The sequence below is a fragment of the Triticum dicoccoides genome, chromosome 3B (assembly GCF_002162155.2).
Source record: "Triticum dicoccoides isolate Atlit2015 ecotype Zavitan chromosome 3B, WEW_v2.0, whole genome shotgun sequence".
Taxonomy (NCBI): domain Eukaryota; kingdom Viridiplantae; phylum Streptophyta; class Magnoliopsida; order Poales; family Poaceae; genus Triticum; species Triticum dicoccoides.
In genome coordinates this window covers 864027784-864047280 of record NC_041385.1, presented here as the reverse complement: position 1 = coordinate 864047280, position 19497 = coordinate 864027784, and the positions used below count along the sequence as shown (strand labels likewise).

The window sequence follows — 19497 nt, the reverse complement described above, 5'->3', positions numbered from 1 at the left end:
GTATTGCTTGGAGATATGTGTCCCATGGGTGTTCAAGCCAATGTGGTAGTAATAAGGGGTCTAACGTATGCACTTGGCACTAAGTTGTATGTCGAAATTGTGGGCGTCCTTATAGGTAACTAAAAAAGAAATCAATGGCTTCGTAGATTGCGAGCTATCAAACACCAGAACGGAGAGAACTATAAGGTGTAAAATCAAAGATCGATCAATTGAGTGGAGTGCAGGGCCGCATTGACGCCGGCGATAGTTGGGAGTAGTGGTGCAGGCCGTGAGGCATTAGGGCGGAACGGCGATTACTTGGATCAGCGATGGTGCAAGACGATGATGGACACAGAAGGTCGGCAGTTGCCGCGCAACAGCGCAAGGGAGCAGCAACTGCACATGGGGGCGCAGGTGGTGGCGGCGGTGCGTGCGTACAGGATTGGGGGGCGATCGGGTATGTGTGGAGGAAGGGGGCGAGGAGATGGAGGATGAGGATTTAGACATGGAGTTTCTTTCCTTTTTTAAAAATGTAAGTAAGGACGTGACATAATATTTGTTTTACATGCTTTATGTAAACATATTAAACTTCGTGTCACCATACAACAGACCCCTACCTTTTGTAGAAAAAGGCGAGCCAACGAAAACACGTTGAGCGGATGAAATTTTTTGACAGATAGACAAACAGACATTATTCCTTTATTATATATATATATATATATATATATTGGTAGAGATAATGTTCCGTTCAATTACTACAAACGTAGACAAGGCTATAAAAACAAACCATCACATACATAACATAGCACATAAGAACTAGTTCCAACTTATTAACCAATCCCAAAACTATTATACCATCCTTGGGACAGGAAAACAAACATAGCCAGCGCCACTATATTGCGACAAGCATTATTAAACGTTCCTAATTCTCATCACTCCACTGTAAAAGTGTCCATTGTTGGTGCCTGTAATTTCTTAATAAGACCTGCAAAAAAGTTTTAGGTGGGCAATTATCAAACACAACATCGTTCCTTGTGATCCATATTTCCCAATAAAACACCCAAGCCTCATATAACAACTTTAAAGATGAATTTAGACTTGCTTACCTAGACCGTTGAGGCCAAAAGCATCCAGGGTAGACGGCTCGATTTCTGGATTCCAGTCGATCGTTAAGATTTTCTCCTGTCGAACGCCATGGTCTAAAAGGACTCCGGTGATTACCTATAAAGCAGAGGGCGTCATCAGTATCATCATTGCATCGATTTTGCTTGAAGATCACCCATATATAGGACAAGTATCATAATGTATGCACTTCCAGAAACGATGAGGCGCACCTGATTTCGGAATTAGGAGAACACTCTAATACTACCAAATTCATCTAATTGCCGAGGTGCAATCAAGCTAGATATAGACTATGAACTGAAGTGGGAGCAAACACCTAATGATAAATCTTCAAACTGTGTGAACATTCTTGCATAAATGTAGTAATTTCTTGTCACTAGAGGTCCTGGGTTTGAATCAGCCTCCTTGCAGAATTTTGCAAGGGTAGGCTAGCTGTCATGAAATTCCCTTTCCATAGACCTGATCTTTTGTGGGAGCTTTGAGCATTAGATACTTTCTCTTTTGGGGTTATTAAAGTGTATTAATTCATGCATAATTTTGGGCTGTAGTCGTGTGGCTCACAAGTAGTAAGCACAATTTTTCATAATATGATGGAGTAGTACTGTGGTGGTCTGACACAAGTACTAAAGACAATTTTGCATAGCCTCAACGCGCATAATGGTAAGGTTATGCAAAATGATCCTAAAACAACAAATATGTGCACCTCTTTCAGTATTAGCGGTCCAACAATCACGGCTCCGGTAGAAAGTGGATTTCCTATCATCCCATTCAGTGTGTGTTCCAAGAAAGGTTCCTGCGAAATTAATGTCATTAGAAGGATGTATCTACCAGCGCACCTATAACAAGACAGAACAATGGTGGATTATTTGTTGTATTACCTGAACTTTTTGTTTTTGGAGCGTGAGTGGTACTACTTTAACTCCTGTTTCCTCCCACTTCTTGAACCTCTCCTGTCAGAGAAAAAGTTATACATGTTTTGTTATGAGCTGAAGGCTTGTCTAGTGAATATATAGTTGATTTGCACACAGCTGATATATAAGGCAAAATTCGCTCATAACCTGGTATGGCATGGATTGCATGTCTTTGGCAGCATAATAAAGCCTCACATCTGCTCTTTCGGAGGCAGAAAAACCAGACTCGATAAGTGCACGAATCGGACTGCATTAAAAATACACAAGATTAATTTGGGCAGGATCTCATCAAAGAAGCAATACAAGTAAATATGATACCTGATCCCCTCTGCAGCGGCGAACAGGACCACCTTCTGCGTGGCCTCCGGCGGATTTATGTTCTGGATGGCGAACCCCGTCCCCGTGACTGGACCGATCTGCACAACATTCCCGACGTGGAGCTTGCACAGCTTCTCCGAGGTGGTCCCTGGCACGGACCTGACGAGCAATTCGAACTGGAGCCCCGAGTGAGGCGCCGAGGAGATGCACATGAAGGCCGGAGGGGGCCCTCCCGGTAAGGGGACGTGGGTCAGCAGGTACTGCCCTGGTGTGGTGTACATGGCCACGAGGTCCGGGGCACCGGAGAGATCGAGGGTGATAAGGCACATTGATTGGTCTTCGGTGGCAGGAGCAATGGCGGAGACTGGCACAGCTGTCCAGGAGTGCTTTCGGACGGCGCTATTCTGCTGCTGCTTTTGGATGGCACCCTGCTGCTGCTGCGGGGTTGTGACGACAGCGCAGGCCGTGGTCAAGGAGCGGGGGCGGCGATGAAGGAAGGGGATCACCGGGACCGGAGAGGCGGAGGCGGTGCAGGGAGCCGGCCTTAAGAGCATGCAGGTGGCGGCCATTGCGGAGGCCATTGCGAGTGGACGGACGGTGGGAGGCGGGAGAGTGAATACCAACTGATGGATGGAGGAGAATGGTGACTTGTGGTGGTGGCAACGGTGCCCGATTTATACTTGCGCTGGCTGCAGGGAGCACGTTTTTTGTTTATACTTAGCAAGCAAGCGGGGTGCAACACGAGGCAAACAGCGTGGGCCAGTGAGGAGACTAAAGAGTGAAGCGATATGTGCTGCCTTGGGTTTCTTATCCTCCCATGCTGTGCTTTTTTTTTTTTTGAACGAACATGCTGTGCACTTGGCCTGGACATGCTGTGCACTCGGCTTGGGTAAAAAACAAAACGTTTTTCTTGCGAGGTTGGAGCACCAAGGTACAGAGGCCCACGAACCTCGAGACAAACAAGGACGGCCTAGGTGTACCAGCTGTGTCTGATGTCATGGGATACACGAAACCGGTTTTTCCAAACCGGTGGGCGGGGCAAGGAAAACGCGAACACACCGGGGCTCTGACAAACGGCATTGGTCCCTCGACCATGGCCGGGTTCACTGAACGATCAGTGGCAATAAACCGGTGTGTTGCCCGTGCTCGCCGCCGCATGAAGGAGTACAATAATTGAGTACACCGCACCACCGCACCGCATACTATGAATCTCAATAATTGCAATACGGAGACATACACATTATTGGTAGAAAAAAATTCTTATATATGTGAAATATTACTAGTAGCGCACAGGTCGTCACCGCTGTATCTAGTGGCGTATTTAGACTAGCCACAATGAAGAGTAACATACACTGGTAACATACATATATTCCTAGACTATGTTACTACCTTCATAGCGGGTAACATGAGTGTGACGTCATGCAAAACTTCATTTATTAGGTTATACACTCATATTGCATTGGAGCATGTGATGTTACAGTAACTAGATAAGTTACTCAAACTACCTCTCTCCTCATTAACTCATTGCCACATAAGCAAATCTGCAGAGTTGGACTCGAAGCAACTGCTGAAGTTACTCCAACCTCCCAGCCATCGAACCAACATAATTCAGTTAATAAAAGTGGATACTACGGCTTTATATTCTTCCGCGTTTAAAAAAATAAAATGGAACGAAAAATAATACGGCCGCCAGGATTCGAACCTGCGCCCGAGCAGGTATGCGTGCGCGCTCTAACGTCAAGGGAGGGGCTCCATTAAACGGACTGCAGGACCATTTGCATAGACATTTTTTTAGATGAATGCAAATACTAATTAACTAAATAGGTGCACTATAGCCACCAGTCAAAATTGTGGTACAATTTGGATAAAATACCTTCAAATTATTACATTACTAAACTTGCGGCAGGGCCCATATGCAATTCTTTTTTTAAAAACCAAAGATCTGAAAAGGATAAAATAAATCAAAAACAAAAAAAATTATATATTTTAGAAAAAAGGTCATTGTTTATATAAAAATGCTCAATCTACATAAAAATTTGTTCATCATATATTAAACTGTATATTTCATTATTTATTTATACAATAATGCTCAATACAATATTATTTAAAGGCTACTATGGCACCCCTTCAATACAATACAGGTGGAGCCACGCGGTCAGAAACACTGTCAATACGGGGTTATACGGCGGTCAGACCGTTTGGCAACAATTAATCTCTGAGGTGGTACTGACACACAAAAAATATGACTAGTTGTATCAATCTCTTACAACTTACCAAGTATATGTTTGCATTAATTGAATATGAGATATTGTGATATTCCAACTTATCCATGTTCCAACATGTAACAACTTGCAACTGCACCTGCATCTAGCAACGCTATAAGATGGGTTGAGCAAAGCAGTAACAAAGCCAAACAACGATCTTCTGGGATGGTGAAAAAGGTTAGAGGCAGTTTCATGGCATATTGGTAGGCTTGATAAACAAGTGGTGTGTAGCGCGACATATAACGATAACATTGTCGCAGTAAATGACCACGGGTAGCCTAGCCGGCTCCCCCTGGCTCTTCAAAAAATAATAGGCCGATCAAGCCTTCAAGCACCCAAGACACGGGGCCGCCTTCCCCCGGCCGGCTACCCCACCAGCCGACTACCAGAAGGCGGTCCGGCCCTAGAATCCTCATAAAGAAAACCGCGGGAGGGCCGACTCCAAAAAGCCGGCCACAACATGGTCGACTCCGAGAAGCCGGCCACAACATGACCGACTCCAAGAAGCCGGCCCCCAACAGGCGGCCAAGATCATGCCCTCAAAGTTTGCACCCATGTAATGGGGATGGGACGGGGCATGGCAACAGTGAAACCTGCCGCCCCCGAATCCCGGAATACGCATGGCTACAGTACGCCGTACGGGGCAGCCATGACTCGTCCGGCATGGCACTGTTGCCATTCTGGCCATGACATCATCCACGGCGGGATCACTAGTAGAAAACAGAGCTTTAATACCGGTTCATAAGGGCCTTTAATACCGGTTCTGCAACCGGCACTAAAGAGTGGAGACTAAAGGCCCCCCCCTTTAGTACCGGTTCGGCACGAACCGCCACTAAAGGCCCACCACGTGGCGTGAGCTCGCGCCGTGGTATGGGGGACCTTTAATACCAGTTGGTGTTACCAAGCGGTACTAAAGGTATTTTTTTTATTTTTTGTTTTGAATTTTCTGAAGAAAAAAATTGATTTTTTTTCGATTTTCAATTTTCTGAATTATTTGATGATTTAGTCTCTAATCGCCCCTCTTAACTACTCAAGTGTGGATCACTCATTTCAAATCATTTGACTTCCCGACCGGTCACCCATCCTCTCACTCCCCCAGCCTGAGCACGCTTAACTTCAGAGTCCTATTCCCCCTACTTTCCAAGTCTGCACTTGTTGTTTTCCTGACAAATGTAAGCTATAAATCCTATTAACCCTCAGCTTGAGCATTAGGTCACACATTTCACCGTTTGAGTTTGAAACTATTATTCTAAAAAACAGTAATTATTTAGTAACACTAATATTTCTTAAATAAGTTTGACCACAGTTTGACCATAGTTTGACCAGATTTGACCAAAATTCAAAAAAGTGAAATAATTATTTAGTAACACTAATATTCTTGAATAAGTATGTAGTAACATGAATACTTCTTGAATAAGTAGTTTGACCATAGTTTGACCAGATTTAACCAAAATTAAAAAAACTTAAATTTGAGGATATCTTTTTCTCCTTTTGGAATTTGAGGATTCTAAAAAATTGCAAACAAGCCGTAGGCAGCCAAAATCGGATGCGGATTTTCGTGCTAAATTTTTTGATATATTATACATTTTTTTCCGACATCGTATGCAAAAGTTATAGCCGTTTCACATTTTCCCTACGCTTTTTACAAAACATGTCCAAATTTAAGTTTTTTAATTTTCCTAACTAGTAGATGTAGTAATATAACTACATCTCGAAGAATTTTATTTTTTTATTTTTTTAATCATTTTCTTTTGTATTTTTCAAAACTGAAATGGAAATATACCGGGGGGGGTAGAGATTGAAAATTGCCCTTTAGTACCGGTTTGTGCCATAAACCGGTACTATAGGTCAAACCCCTTTAGTACCGGTTCGTGGCACGAACCGGTACTAAAGGTTAGCCCTTTAGTACCGGTTTGTGCCATGAACCGATACTAAAGGTGATCGTGGGGCCCCGGCCTGACGCCAGCCTGCCACCACCCCTTTAGTACCGGTTGGTGGCACGAACCAGTACTAAAGGTTCAAAACGAACTGGCATTAATGCATAGCCATTCGAACCGGCACTAATAGTACCATTACTACCGGGCCAAAATCGAACCGGCACTAATGTGTCTCACATTAGGTCGTTTTTCTACTAGTGGATGTCAGTACGGCCCGCAGGCGGCGGGCCCCTTCAGTCAGAGAGACACCCGAAGGCGGCCACGCTTCCCCTAATCGGCCAGGGACGTAGCCGGCTCTCCCCGGCCGACTCGCTCCCTCCCTCAAAGAATGTGCACCATTAAGGAGACAAGATGAGGTAAGGCTACAGTGAGCGCCCGCAAGGCGGCGGCACTGTAGCCATGCTAACCTCGACAAAGCCCTCGTCATCAAGGGTGAGGCAACAGTAACCAGCCCCCGACAAGACCCCCAAGCATTGGGACCTACCTGTCTACCAGGAGGCCGGCAGCTGGCGGGACCCAGCAGTCGGCGGGCCCCAGCAGTCGGCAGAGAAGCCGGCGAGCGTAGACACTGACGGCTGGGCCCACGCCCAGCCGGATTACCATTGTACCCCTGGGGGGTAGCCCTATAAAAAACCCCTAGGCACCCATGCAAACGGTTGGATTTTGATAGTTTTAGACACAACTTTGAGAGGAGAAGAGAGCTAGCCTTGCCCCTTCTTCCTCCTCTCGCCAAACAGCTCAAGGAGCCTCTTGTAGCTACTTGTTGATCTAGTGATCATGCAGAGACCCCACAGAGCAGGACTAGGGGTGTTATCTCCACGGAGAGCCCCGAACCTGGGTAAGATTCGCCGGCGTGCATGTCTTCGCCTTATCCCGTTTCCAGGCACCGGCGATGTCTTATTGGCTCCCACAATGATAAGCCACCCGTTGGCATATGTCGCACCTACCACCTGACATTTGGCGCCGACTGTGGGGCCAGGTGCACCGTCGTCCGGAGACCTGTTCTGGACGGGAACCCTCTTCCTCCCCTGCGAGCGTAGCCAGCCCGGCACACCCGATGGCGCTTGCCCCGACGCGTTGCAAGGTGTCGACGACGCCTGCACGGCGAGCTGCCTCGCCGAACTTCTTGGCGAGGCTCGCATCTCCGACGAGCCCGCGTCCGACGCGGGCACCGGCTGCCTCGAGAGCAGCCTCGTCAGCCTCCTCGACCAACTCCACGTCTCCAGCGAGCCTACTGTGGATTTGGAGTCGGTTGGCTCCACCGACCCAATGCTTGTCGACTCCGACACAGCATCGCTTGACGCATTCCCAACCAACATGGTGGTCTTCGACGATCCTCTCCCTCGAGCCGACAGTGGCGGCAGCACCGTCACTCTAGTGCTGGTCATCAGCCACGGAGTCGCCTCTGGCGAGAACACCCAAGACGCCCTACAAGCGGCACTGCACGATTTATCCGCCCCCATCCCGGCCGACGCCAACGCCGAGGCGCTGGAGGCACGCCGCCTTTCCCTCATTGCGGAGGGCCAGAAGCTAGCCACTATGAGAAGCCTCACCGAGGCTCACCAGCACGAAGTCGACCGCGCCGCGTTCGGCATGCCGCCTCCCGACGGGCCGAGCCGGGCCGGCGTCGTCCAAAAACGTGGCGCGGCCATTGCCGACATGCTGGGAGCAGAACGCCCAGTCTACGCCACGCCTCTTGAGAACCTACGCGCCGATGAACAACCCGAAGGGCGGTCCGCGCCCAAGAAGCAAAAGGGCGGCAGGCCGGCTTGGCAGCCGGCTTTCTCCTACGAGCAAGCCCTTGATGCCCCCTGCAAGTTCCACAGCAGTGCGAAGGCCTCCAACCACACTACTCGGAAATGCCATTGGCTCACACGAATCTCCAAGGGCGAAGGGCTGGTGCCGCCTCCGGCTCCTCAGCAGCCAGCCGCTCAGCCAGCAGTCGGAGCTGTTCAAGATGAGTTCCCTGATGAGCATGCCGCCTACGTCGTATTTACAAGCCAGCCTGAAGACCGACGAAGCCGGCGCCGACAACACCAAGAAGTCAACGCGGTCGCCTCCAACAACCCCGAGTTCATGCACTGGTCGGAGAAGCCTATCAGTTGGAGCCGGACTGATCACCCAGAGGTGATGCCGTCTCCCGGCTCTTATGCATTGGTTTTGGATGCCACCCTCGCGACAGACAGGCGAGCTGCCTGATTCTCCCGCATGCTGATAGATGGCGGAAGTAGCATCAACATAATGTACCGTGACACCATGGAGAAGTTGAACATCAAGACGAAGCAGCTCATGCCTAGTCGGACTGTGTTCCATGGGATCGTACCCAGCCTGTCCTGCGCACCAATCGGCAAGATCAGGATAGATGTTCTCTTTGGAGACAAAGATCATTTCCGCCGAGATGCAATATGGTTTGAAGTGGTGGATCTGGAGAGCCCGTACCACGCACTGCTTGGCCGACCTGCCCTGGCCAAGTTCATGGTTGTGCCCCACTACGCCTACCTCGAGATGAAGATGCCGAGTTCCAAGGGCATCATCACCATAGCCGGAGACTACAATAAGTCCTCTGAGTGTGCAGCAGCTAGCAGCCGGCTGGCCGAGTCCCTCGTGATTGCTGAAGAGAAGAAGATGCTGGACCGAGTCATGGCCATGGCCGGCAAGCAGCCGGCCTTGTCCCCCGACCCCACAGAGTATGAGGCTCAGTGTTCTTTCCAGCCGGCCAAAGAAACGAAGAAGATACCTCTGGACCGGGAGCACCCGGAGAGGTACGTTCTCATGGGAACCGGCCTTGACAGCAAATAGGAAAGCGAGCTTGTCGATTTCCTCTGTGAGAATCGGGACATCTTCGCATGGTCTCCCAAAGACATGTCGGGTGTCCCGATGGATTTCGCCGAGCACAAGCTACACGTCCGATCTGATGCCAAGCCGGTCAAGCAGCCCTTGCGGGAGAAAGTCTTCACTTTTTCTTCGCTTGTGTCATTTGCTTATTACCATGGATAATCTTCATCGTTTATCAGGATGCTGGGGTCAGCCTTGACTTTGAAGGGAGGAATTTCATGAAACTTTTCATAATATTCAGACATGTCTGTCTTGCCCTCCACTCCCACGATATCCCTTTTTCCTGAAAGAACTATGTGGCGCTTTGGCAAATCGTATGATGTATTCGCTTCCTTATCTTTTCTCTTTGTCGGTCTGGTAGACATGTCCTTCACATAGATAACATGTGCCACATCATTGGCTAGGACGAACGCAGTGTACCCAAGATTTTTCAGATCCACTGTTGTCATTCCGTACTATTGGTCTACCTGTACCCGCCTCCTGACAGATTGACCCATTTGCACTTAAACAAAGGTACCTTAAAATCATGTCCGTAGTCAAGTTCCCATATGTCCACTATGTAACCATAATATGTGTCCTTTCCCCTCTAGGTTGTTGCATCAAAGCGGACACCGCTGTTTTGGTTGGTGCTCTTTTGATCTTGGTCAATCGTGTAAAATGTATTCCCATTTATGTCGTATCCTTTCCAAATCAATACAGTCAAAGATGGTCCCCTGGACAACAAGTACAGCTCATCAACCAACTGCTGAGATGTGCTTCCAACCAACTGCTGAAAGTCCTGATGTGTTGACATGTAATCCAGTCGTCGCACTACTCCGGGTGTTTGGAGCGCAGACTGTTCTTGTGTTCATCGACATGCGGGGTCACCAAGGTAGAGTTCTGTAGAACTGTGTAGTGTGCTTGAGACCAAGAATATCCGTCCCTGCATATTATTGAGTTCCTTCCAAGCGTGCCTTTTCCTGTCAGTCTCCCCTCATACCGTGATTTAGGGAGACCTATCTTCTTAAGGCCAGGAATGAAGTCAACACAAAACCCGATGACATCCTCTGTTTGATGGCCCATGGAGATGCTTCCTTCTGGCCTAGCGCGGTTACGGACATATTTCTTTAGGACTCCCATGAACCTCTCAAAGGGGTACATATTGTGTAGAAATACGGGGCCCAGAATGACAATCTCGTCAACTAGATGAACTAGGACGTGCGTCATGATATTGAAGAAGGATGGTGGGAACACCAGCTCGAAACTGACAAGACATTGCACCACATCACTCCTTAGCCTTGGTATGATGTCTGGATCGATCACCTTCTGAGAGATTGCATTGAGGAATGCACATAGCTTCACAATGGCTAATCGGACGTTTTCTGGTAGAAGCCCCCTCAATGCAACCGGAAGTAGTTGCGTCATAATCATGTAGCAGTCATGAGACTTTAGGTTCTGAAACTTTTTCTCTGCCATATTTATTATTCCTTCTATATTTGACGAGAAGCCAGTCGGGACCTTCATACTAAGCAGGCATTCAAAGAAGATTTCCTTCTCTTATTTGGTAAGAGCATAGCTGGCAGGACCTTCATACTGCTTTGGAGGCATGCCGTCTTTTTCGTGCAAACGTTGCAGGTCCTCCCGTGCCTCAGTTGTATCTTTTGTCTTCCCATACACGCCCAAGAAGCCTAGCAGGTTCACGCAAAGGTTCTTCGTCACGTGCATCACGTCGATCGAAGAGCGGACCTCTAGGTCTTTCCAGTAGGGTAGGTCCCAAAATAGAGATTTCTTCTTCCACATGGGTGTGTGTCACCCAGCGTCACTCGGAACAGCTAGTCCGCCGGGACCCTTTCCAAAGATTACGTGTAAATCATTGACCATAGCAAGTACGTGATCACCGGTACGCATGGCGGGCTTCTTCCGATGATCTGCCTCGCCTTTGAAATGCTTGCCTTTTCTTTCGACATTGATGGTTGGTCGGAAGAAATCGACGATGGCCCAGGTACACATTCTTCCTGCAGCTTCCCAGGTATATACTATCGGTGTCAAGTAAAAAGTGCGTGCATGTGTGGTATCCCTTGTTTGTCTGTCCTGAAAGGTTACTGAGAGCGGTCCAATCGTTGATGGTCACGAACAGCAACGCCTTTAGGTCAAGTTCCTCCTGTTTGTGCTCATCCCATGTACGTACACCGTTTCCATTCCACAGCTGTAAAAGTTCTTCAAGTAATGGCCTTAGGTACACATCAATGTCGTTGCCGAGTTGCTTAGGGCCTTGGATGAGAACTGGCATCATAATGAACTTCCGCTTCATGCACATCCAAGGAGGAAGGTTATACATACATAGAGTCACAGGCTAGGTGCTGTGATTGGTGCTCTGCTCCCCAAAAGGATTAATGCCATCCGCGCTTAAAGCAAACCATACGTTCCTTGGCTCACTTGCAAACTCATCCCAGTACTTTCTCTCGATTTTTCTCCACTACGACCCGTCAGCGGGTGTTCTCAACTTCCCGTGTTTCTTACGGTCCTCACTGTGCCATTGCATCAACTTGGCATGCTCTCCGTTTCTGAATAGGCATTTCAACCGTGGTATTATAGGAGCATACCACATCACCTTCGCAGGAACCCTCTTCCTGGGGGGCTCGCTGTCAACATCACCAGGGTCATCTCGTCTGATCTTGTACCGTAATGCACCGCATACCGGGCATGCGTTCAGATTATTGTACGCACCGCGGTAGAGGATGCGGTCATTAGGGCATGCATGTATCTTCTGCACCTCCAATCCTAGAGGGCATACGACCTTCTTTGCTGCGTATGTACTGTGGGGCAATTCGTTATCCTTTGGAAGCTTCTTCTTCAATATTTTCAGTAGCTTCTCAAATCCTTTGTCAGGCACAGCATTCTCTGCCTTCCACTGCAGCAATTCCAGTACGGTGCCGAGCTTTGTGTTGCCATCTTCGCAATTGGGGTACAACCCTTTTTTGTGGCCCTCTAACTTGCGATCGAACTTCAGCTTCTCCTTTTGACTTTCGCATTGCGTCCTTGCATCGACAATGACCCGGCGGAGATCATCATCATCGGGCACATCGTCTGGTTCCTCTTGATCTTCAGTAGCTTCTCCCGTTGCAGCATCATCGTGCACATCGTCTGGTTCCTCTTGATGTTCAGTAGCATCACTGTATTCAGGGGGCACATAGTTGTCATCATACTCTTCTTCTTCGCCGTCTTCCATCATAACCCCTATTTCTCCGTGCCTCGTCCAAACATTATAGAGTAAGACTTGTAAAGCAGGTGGGTCTGAAGGATTTTCCGGTCAGAGTAAGATTTCATATTCCCGCATATAGGTCATGGACAACACATAAAACCATTCTGCTTGTTTGCCTCAGCCACTTCGAGAAAATCATGCACGCCCTTAATGTACTCGGAGGTGTGTCTTTAACCGTACATCCATTGCCGGTTCATCTGCGTGCAGTAGATATAATTAAGTGTGTCAAAAATCATTACAGAACATCATGAATAGATAATTCAGTGACCAAATTAATAGAAATTCGTCATCACATTAAAACCAAAGTACATACATAGTTCTCATCTAACAACATAAAGCTCTGCAGAGCATCTAAATTAATTAAACCATACATTGAAACTATGTAAAACATTTCAATGCGAAAACAAATGTGATCATAATCACAACCAATGTAACAACTGATCCAACGGCATAATGATACCAAGCCTTGGTATGAATGGCATATTTTCTAATCTTTCTAATCTTCAAGCGCATCGCATCCATCTTGATCTTGTGATCATCGACGACATCCGCAACATGCAACTCCAATATCATCTTCTCCTCCTCAATTTTTCTAATTTTTTCCTTCAAGAAATTGTTTTCTTCTTCAACTAAATTAACCTCTCGACAATAGGGTCGGTTGGAATTTCCGGTTCAACAACCTCCTAGATAAATAAAATCTATGTCACGTTGGTCGACATAATTGTCATAAACAATAAATGAACCAATAGTTATGAAAAGATAATATATACCACATCTGAATCATAGACAGGACGAGGACCGACGGGGACGGATACCAAAACCATCGCACTATATAAGATGCAATAATAAAAGTAAGAAAATTATACAAGTATCTATATAAACATACAAGTAAGAATTTTTTTTCTTTCAGAAAGAAGATAAGAACAAGAGGCTCACCATGGTGGTGCCAGCGACGAGATCGGCGCGGGCGATCGACGGCGGTGAAGACGGGGATGGGAGGTGACAGACCGCTAAATCTAGACAAATATTGAGGAAAATGGAGCTTGGAGGTCGAGCTTGGAGAGGAGAAAGCTTAAGTAGTGTGGCTAGGGCATTCCATCGAACACCTGGTGTGCATAGGAGGTGAGCTAGAGCACCACAAAGCTTTCCCCTCGCCGGCCAGGAAAAACAGAGCAGTTGGAGTGCTCTGCTCGCGGGCGAGGTGTATATATAGGCAACTCATTGGTCCCGGTTCGTCCCACGAACCAGACTAAAGGGAAGCCTTTGGTCCCGGTTGAAGCCACCAACCTGGACCAATGGTGGTGGGCCAGGAGCGAGGCCAATTGGTCCCGGTTCGTCCCACCAACCGGGACCAAAAGGTCCAGACGAACCGGGACCAATGGCCCACGTGGCCCGGCCGGCCCCCGGGGCTAACAAATCGGGTCCAATGCCCCCATGGGTCCTGGTTCTGGACTGAACCGGGACTAATGGGCTGGCCCGGCCTGGACCATTGCCCCCTTTTCTACTAGTGTAGGTGTAGCGACAATTGTTACTTAGACGGTGGCTTCAGTCTTACTGTTGTATGACTTTGTAAGGTCTTGTGAGAATAATTAATAAAGTGGCCGCATGCATTGCCCAGATGCAGAGGCCGGGGTCATCCTCCTTTTCTAGAAAAAAAAATTGCTCGTACACATGGCAAGCCATCTAGGCCAGGTACTCGTATGTTGATGGGCCTTCTATGGGCTTTCACAGAGACCGCGAAAAAATAATTGGTCCAAAATAAGTCAACATCATGGGAATTGAACGCAATACCTCGTGTCTGGCTCTTTGATCTAACAACCAACGAGCTATGCATCTTTCACGTATACTAATCCCGCCTCGCTCTTTTACAATGGTTCGAACCAGTAAATATACAAGCGGCCTTAGGAATCAACAAACAAACCGTTAAATAAGTGGTCTCGGGAAGGATTATGGGCTTAAATAGGATATTTAGATGGATGTGGCTAATTAAAGAAAGAATTGTGTGTAAACCCGTGGAGTATTAAAGAACCACTGTGACCTTAATAAATAGAATATTCAAATAGATGGGCCTAATTAAAGGAAGATTCGAGGTAAAAAGGTAGGATAATTAAAAGGAAGGATCCATAGGCTTCATTGTGGTGGGGCTATTAAATTAAAAAAGGAAGGATTTGATTCCCGACTAAAACGGATGATAACATCGTTGTAACTAAAGGAAGGATTATACTTAGATGAAATTAGTGGGAGATTATGCCCGCAAAGAAAATATGGACGCAGATAAATTGCGTCCTAGTTTTTATTTTGATTTTGTAAAAAGGATGCTGCATTGCAGCATGTTCTTCGTAGTGAATCCGATGCTACGAAACATTATGCTTGCACAAAATATAAATTTTTCCCGCTGCAATGCACGGCCATATAGTTAAAGAGATTGCTTAGGCGTCCTCTTCCTCCCTCCCCACACACTCTTGAAAAAAAAGATGAGCGCGGCGTTCGCCGGCTGCCTCGCGCTCGCCATATGCAGCTCCGCCGAAGACTGCGTAGATCTGCTGTCGGCCAGGCGCAGTTGCGCCCTCGCCCTTCCTCTCCTCCGCCCGCCACGCTTGCAGCTCCGGCATGGATGATGGTGGTAGCTCGGTCGACTGATGGTTGCAACATCCTGTCGCCCCAGCTCCGGTCAGCTAAAGGGGTCGTTGCCGTCAGTGTCCTTCCAGCATTGCGCGAGAACATAGAGTTGTAGCTTTTTGCTTTAGTGGTTGAAGCAAAAAAAGGGAAGAAAACACAACACATGTTCCGCGGTCTCCGTATTCACCATTTAAGGAAGAAGCCAGTTCCGGCAAACCTTGACAATTGTTCCAGCCAAACACCATCTTGGTTGCAACATCTGGCCTATCTTGCGACGGCGCTTCCAGCAAACACGATCTTCGGTTCCAGAAAATCACGACGCCGGTGAGCTCGGCAAGATTGAGGAGGAGTGGTTGCTTAGAGCCGATAGGGTGCCGTTGGCACATTTGGTAGTGGGCAAGGCCGCCCTTCGCACCACGCAACAGGAGTCGGAGCGACACCTCAGCGAGCGTGAGGCAGCTGCGGCCTTCCGGCATCCTTGAGCCGCTGGAGGGATGATGACGATGATGACGGTCCGGACGGCAATGGCCGTAAGGCAGGATAGCGCCGCCACACTTACGAGGTGGTCGTTTGATATAGGATTTAGTTCTTTTATAGATTTAGTAAAACGGTCGAAATGTGGTTCGCTTATGTGAACTATATCTGAACTTGAATGAAATCCGCCCGATTTGAACGAATTCCGTCCATTTCGTTCCAGTAGTTGTTGACATGTATGCATGCAATGTTGGATGGCACCCTCCCGCATACGTGTCCAGGGACTGCGCCCACCCCCCTCCCCCTATCTGCGGACAGATGTGCGAGGCAATTTGCGGGTCGTCGTTGGAGATGCCCTTAAACTGGATATAGATTTTATTTTTACTAGATCAAAACAATTTTTCATGGAAGCAATGTAAATAGTAGTTTGAAAAAATGTTTCTGGATAGAAAGCAGGATAAGTTGCACTCTGAACTGCTTGAAGCAAAATGTTTTTAGATAAGAAGCACGAAAAGACGCATACTATACAAACAAATCAATATATTCAGCTGGAAGCATATTTTCTTTGTATGGAAGCAAATCAAAAATCAAAATTTATAGTTGGAAGCATATTTCCTTTGTATAGAGGCAAATCGCTTTCCATGGAAACAAAATGCATGGCGTAAAAGTGCATGGCGGTTTTAATGGACCATCCTGCCATCGAGAGGCATCTAATCCAATGGTGTTGGAGTAATCTAATGGTAAGATAAGAATCCCTGGTCTCAAGACTAAAGAAGCAATTTGGGCACAATAAGTGAGTTGTTATAGTTGGCCATACTGGGTGGAAATAATTCAAGAGGTCTGGAGTTCAGATCCTAGGTAAAAAAACTAAACTACTCCCTATATAGCATATACAACACGCGAAGAGCACCATTAAATGTTGTATTATCAAATTTAGTATTAAATGGCATCTCATTTGAGTAATCACACACTAAACTACGGTTGCCCATCAAGCCGCAAATAAATTATCTTGTTGCTCGACGACTCCTAATTTACCCTCTTTGTACGATTAATTATGTTTGTCTACTATTAAACTTTCGCTTCAAATACAGCTTATTGATCGTTGACTTGGACGTATAACGACATGCCAAATTGTCCCAAATCCCTTAGGAGACTCTACATCCATGACATGATACATGACCTGATCCGCAAGACAAAGACGTATGGTAGCGGCCGCCTGCATTTGCATATCCTCCCAGGCTTCGCCGTCAACTTCAGCCTGCTTCGTTTGCTGAAAACCCTTCAAGATTCCCTGCCGCGCCAGAAGATTTTTAACTCTTGTCTGCCTTGACCGAAGTTACCCTCGCCATCGAATTTCTCCACATCAAATTTGGTGAACCCCGATGCCATGCCGAGCCGCGATCGAACCGGCCTATTATCACCGGTATAAGCGCCCTTGTTTTCCTCAACCACTTCTTCATGAAAAAGATCACCTATCCCGTGTCCCTCGTTTGAAGCCACGCCGCAGTACACGATTTATCAAGAAATCTGACTTGCACCGCCCCTCTCAGCCCTTCCGAAATTCCCGTGGAACCTTTTTGTAACAAGCGGATAAACTCCGCTCGAAACTTGGCTGCTCCACCTTTTCTAAACTTACAGACGATTTTTATCTGGTGTCTGCCGCCTCCGTCGCCCAGCCTCTTAATCCGCTAAATACACTTGGCCCAGTCTTTTCCTCTCTAACACGTAAACTGATTCAAGTCTGTCGCGTTTTTCCCAGGCCATGCCAAGCCAAGTCTCCTAGGCGTCTGCTACAGATCAACGGACTGATTTCCGGGTCCTGGGCCGTCGGATCCAGCACTTGTCACTCGTTGGATACGGTCAACGGAATCTCGCGGGGGGTCGTCCCCCTCCTCTAATCGCAGACGCAAGGGGAGCAACCTAACCGCATCGCCGTTGGAAGCAACGCTACACGCCGGCTTGCAGCATGAACTGCGCCATCTCGCAGCCTAGCCATGCTCCACCGTCCCGCGACGCTACACTAAAGCGCCAGCACCGGCGTGGACGGTACTCCGTTGCAGCACCCGATGCCGTCCGGCGATGCTTCACTGCAGCGCCGACGCCGGCGTGGCCATACTCCATCGGTGCTTCATCGCAGCACCCGACGGCTACCTGCAATGTTTCACTGCAACACGCAGCCGGCATGGCGGGTTCCGTCACAGCACCCTGCACCCCGACAGCCCACGACGAAGCTTCACTGGACTGCCACCACCGCACGGCAGTGCTCCTTGTCGAAGCTCCAATTCAGCACCTAGGCCGCCCGTGAAGCTTCACTATAGCGCGGCCACCGGGGCGGTGGTGCTCCATTGCAGGATGAAAGTGGGGTGGTGCGATGAAGCACGCAGAGGTGGTGCGGATGCAGCGACGAAGCACGCAGAGGCGGTGCGGATGCAGCGATGAAGCACGGCGGCGACGAATTGCCATGGTGCAGCACGCGTGGGGGTGTCAGGGGATAGCGGCTTCGTGGAGCAGGCATCGGCGGCGGCAGATGCGGCGTTGCATCACGGCAGTGGTGGCAGCAGATGCCGCAACGAAATTGCTGCGTGTTGGCTGATGCGATTGGTCGCGTCCTGTTATATCTTATATCTTATATCTTATTTTATACTTACTAATTGGAGGTACCATATGAGACACCATGTTAATCCTTGAAATTAAGAAATTACAACCATTAGATTAACATATGATGTTTCTTTAGCCCTTGTATGTAACTTGACATTTCTTCTTCGGTACAACCCCCTGAAAACATCAACGGTCCAGATCGTCCTATACCCCTTCGCCTGAAAACTTAAAAAAGGGTAGGATGGTCTTTGCCCCTGCCCCTCCCCCAGTCCCGCCCCCGCGATGTACCCGCGCGGCCCGTCGACGTACGTACGTCTACGCATTTTTTTTACTGTGGCGATGTACGTTTTTTACCGCGTCGGTGGTCAAACCGCGCGTCGCCCGCTGAAAGCGCGTCGTGGCGCGTGAACTGCGGCCCGCCGCCCCGTCCCGTCGCCTCGTCTGCCGTCCCGCCGCCCCGTCCCGTCCGTCCCCTCGCCTGCCGCCCCGCCGCCCCGTCCCCTCGTCTGCCGCGCCGCCGCCCTCGACTGCCGTCGCATTGATAGCCCGACGACCCGACCGCCCGCTGCCCCGCCGTCTGCCTATAAATCTCACCCCCGTCCGCCCGTCGCCGCAAACACCGCTCCCCGCCCGACGACGCAAAGACCGCTCCTCTCCCGTCTCCACCTCCCAAAATCCCGCCGGCGACATGTCGTTCCACCGCGGCAGCAGCTCCAGCACCGGCGGCGACGACGGACCCAGCGCGTGGCCGTCGAGCCTGAGTACGCCGGAGATGGAGGAGCTGCACCGGTTCGGGCTCCTCGTGCCGCCGGGTTGCCGTCTTCTGCACGACTGGAAGCTCGACAAGGACGGCTAGCCGACGCGCGGGCCCGGCGCCACCGCGGAGGAGAAGCGGACCGGCGGCCGCAACAACATCGACGGCCGTCACGCGTTCTGGGACAGCAAAGACTACGCCGCCGTCATCGGCGCGTTCCGGCTGGCGGAGTCCGGCGTCACGCCTGACCTCGTCGGCGACTGTCGCCGCCTTCTTGTCCCGCGCCCCCGTCCAGCAGCGCGCGGCCGTCGGGCTCCTCCACCCCCTGCGCCGGCGCCCAACGATCCCCCCGCCCCACCGGAGGTGGAACTGCCGCCGGAGCAGTTGGTTCTTCGGGAGGACGGTGATCCCAACGATACGCCGGGTTACCTCGTCGCGCTGCGCG

General features: G+C 49.1%; 1 protein-coding gene across 1 annotated transcript; it reads right to left on the bottom strand.

Annotated features, from left to right (window-relative positions):
- Nucleotides 1–656: 656 nt before the first annotated feature.
- On the bottom strand, nt 657–2969 carry LOC119282776 (fruit protein pKIWI502-like). Its single transcript, XM_037562877.1, has 6 exons — nt 2331–2969; nt 2160–2259; nt 1980–2051; nt 1805–1894; nt 1086–1200; nt 657–964 (listed from the first exon to the last, which is right to left on the bottom strand). The coding sequence occupies exons 1-6, from the start codon at nt 2909–2911 to the stop codon at nt 912–914; spliced, it is 1011 nt and encodes a 336-aa protein (XP_037418774.1). The 5' UTR covers nt 2912–2969; the 3' UTR covers nt 657–911.
- Between the last annotated feature and the right edge of the window lie 16528 nt (nt 2970–19497).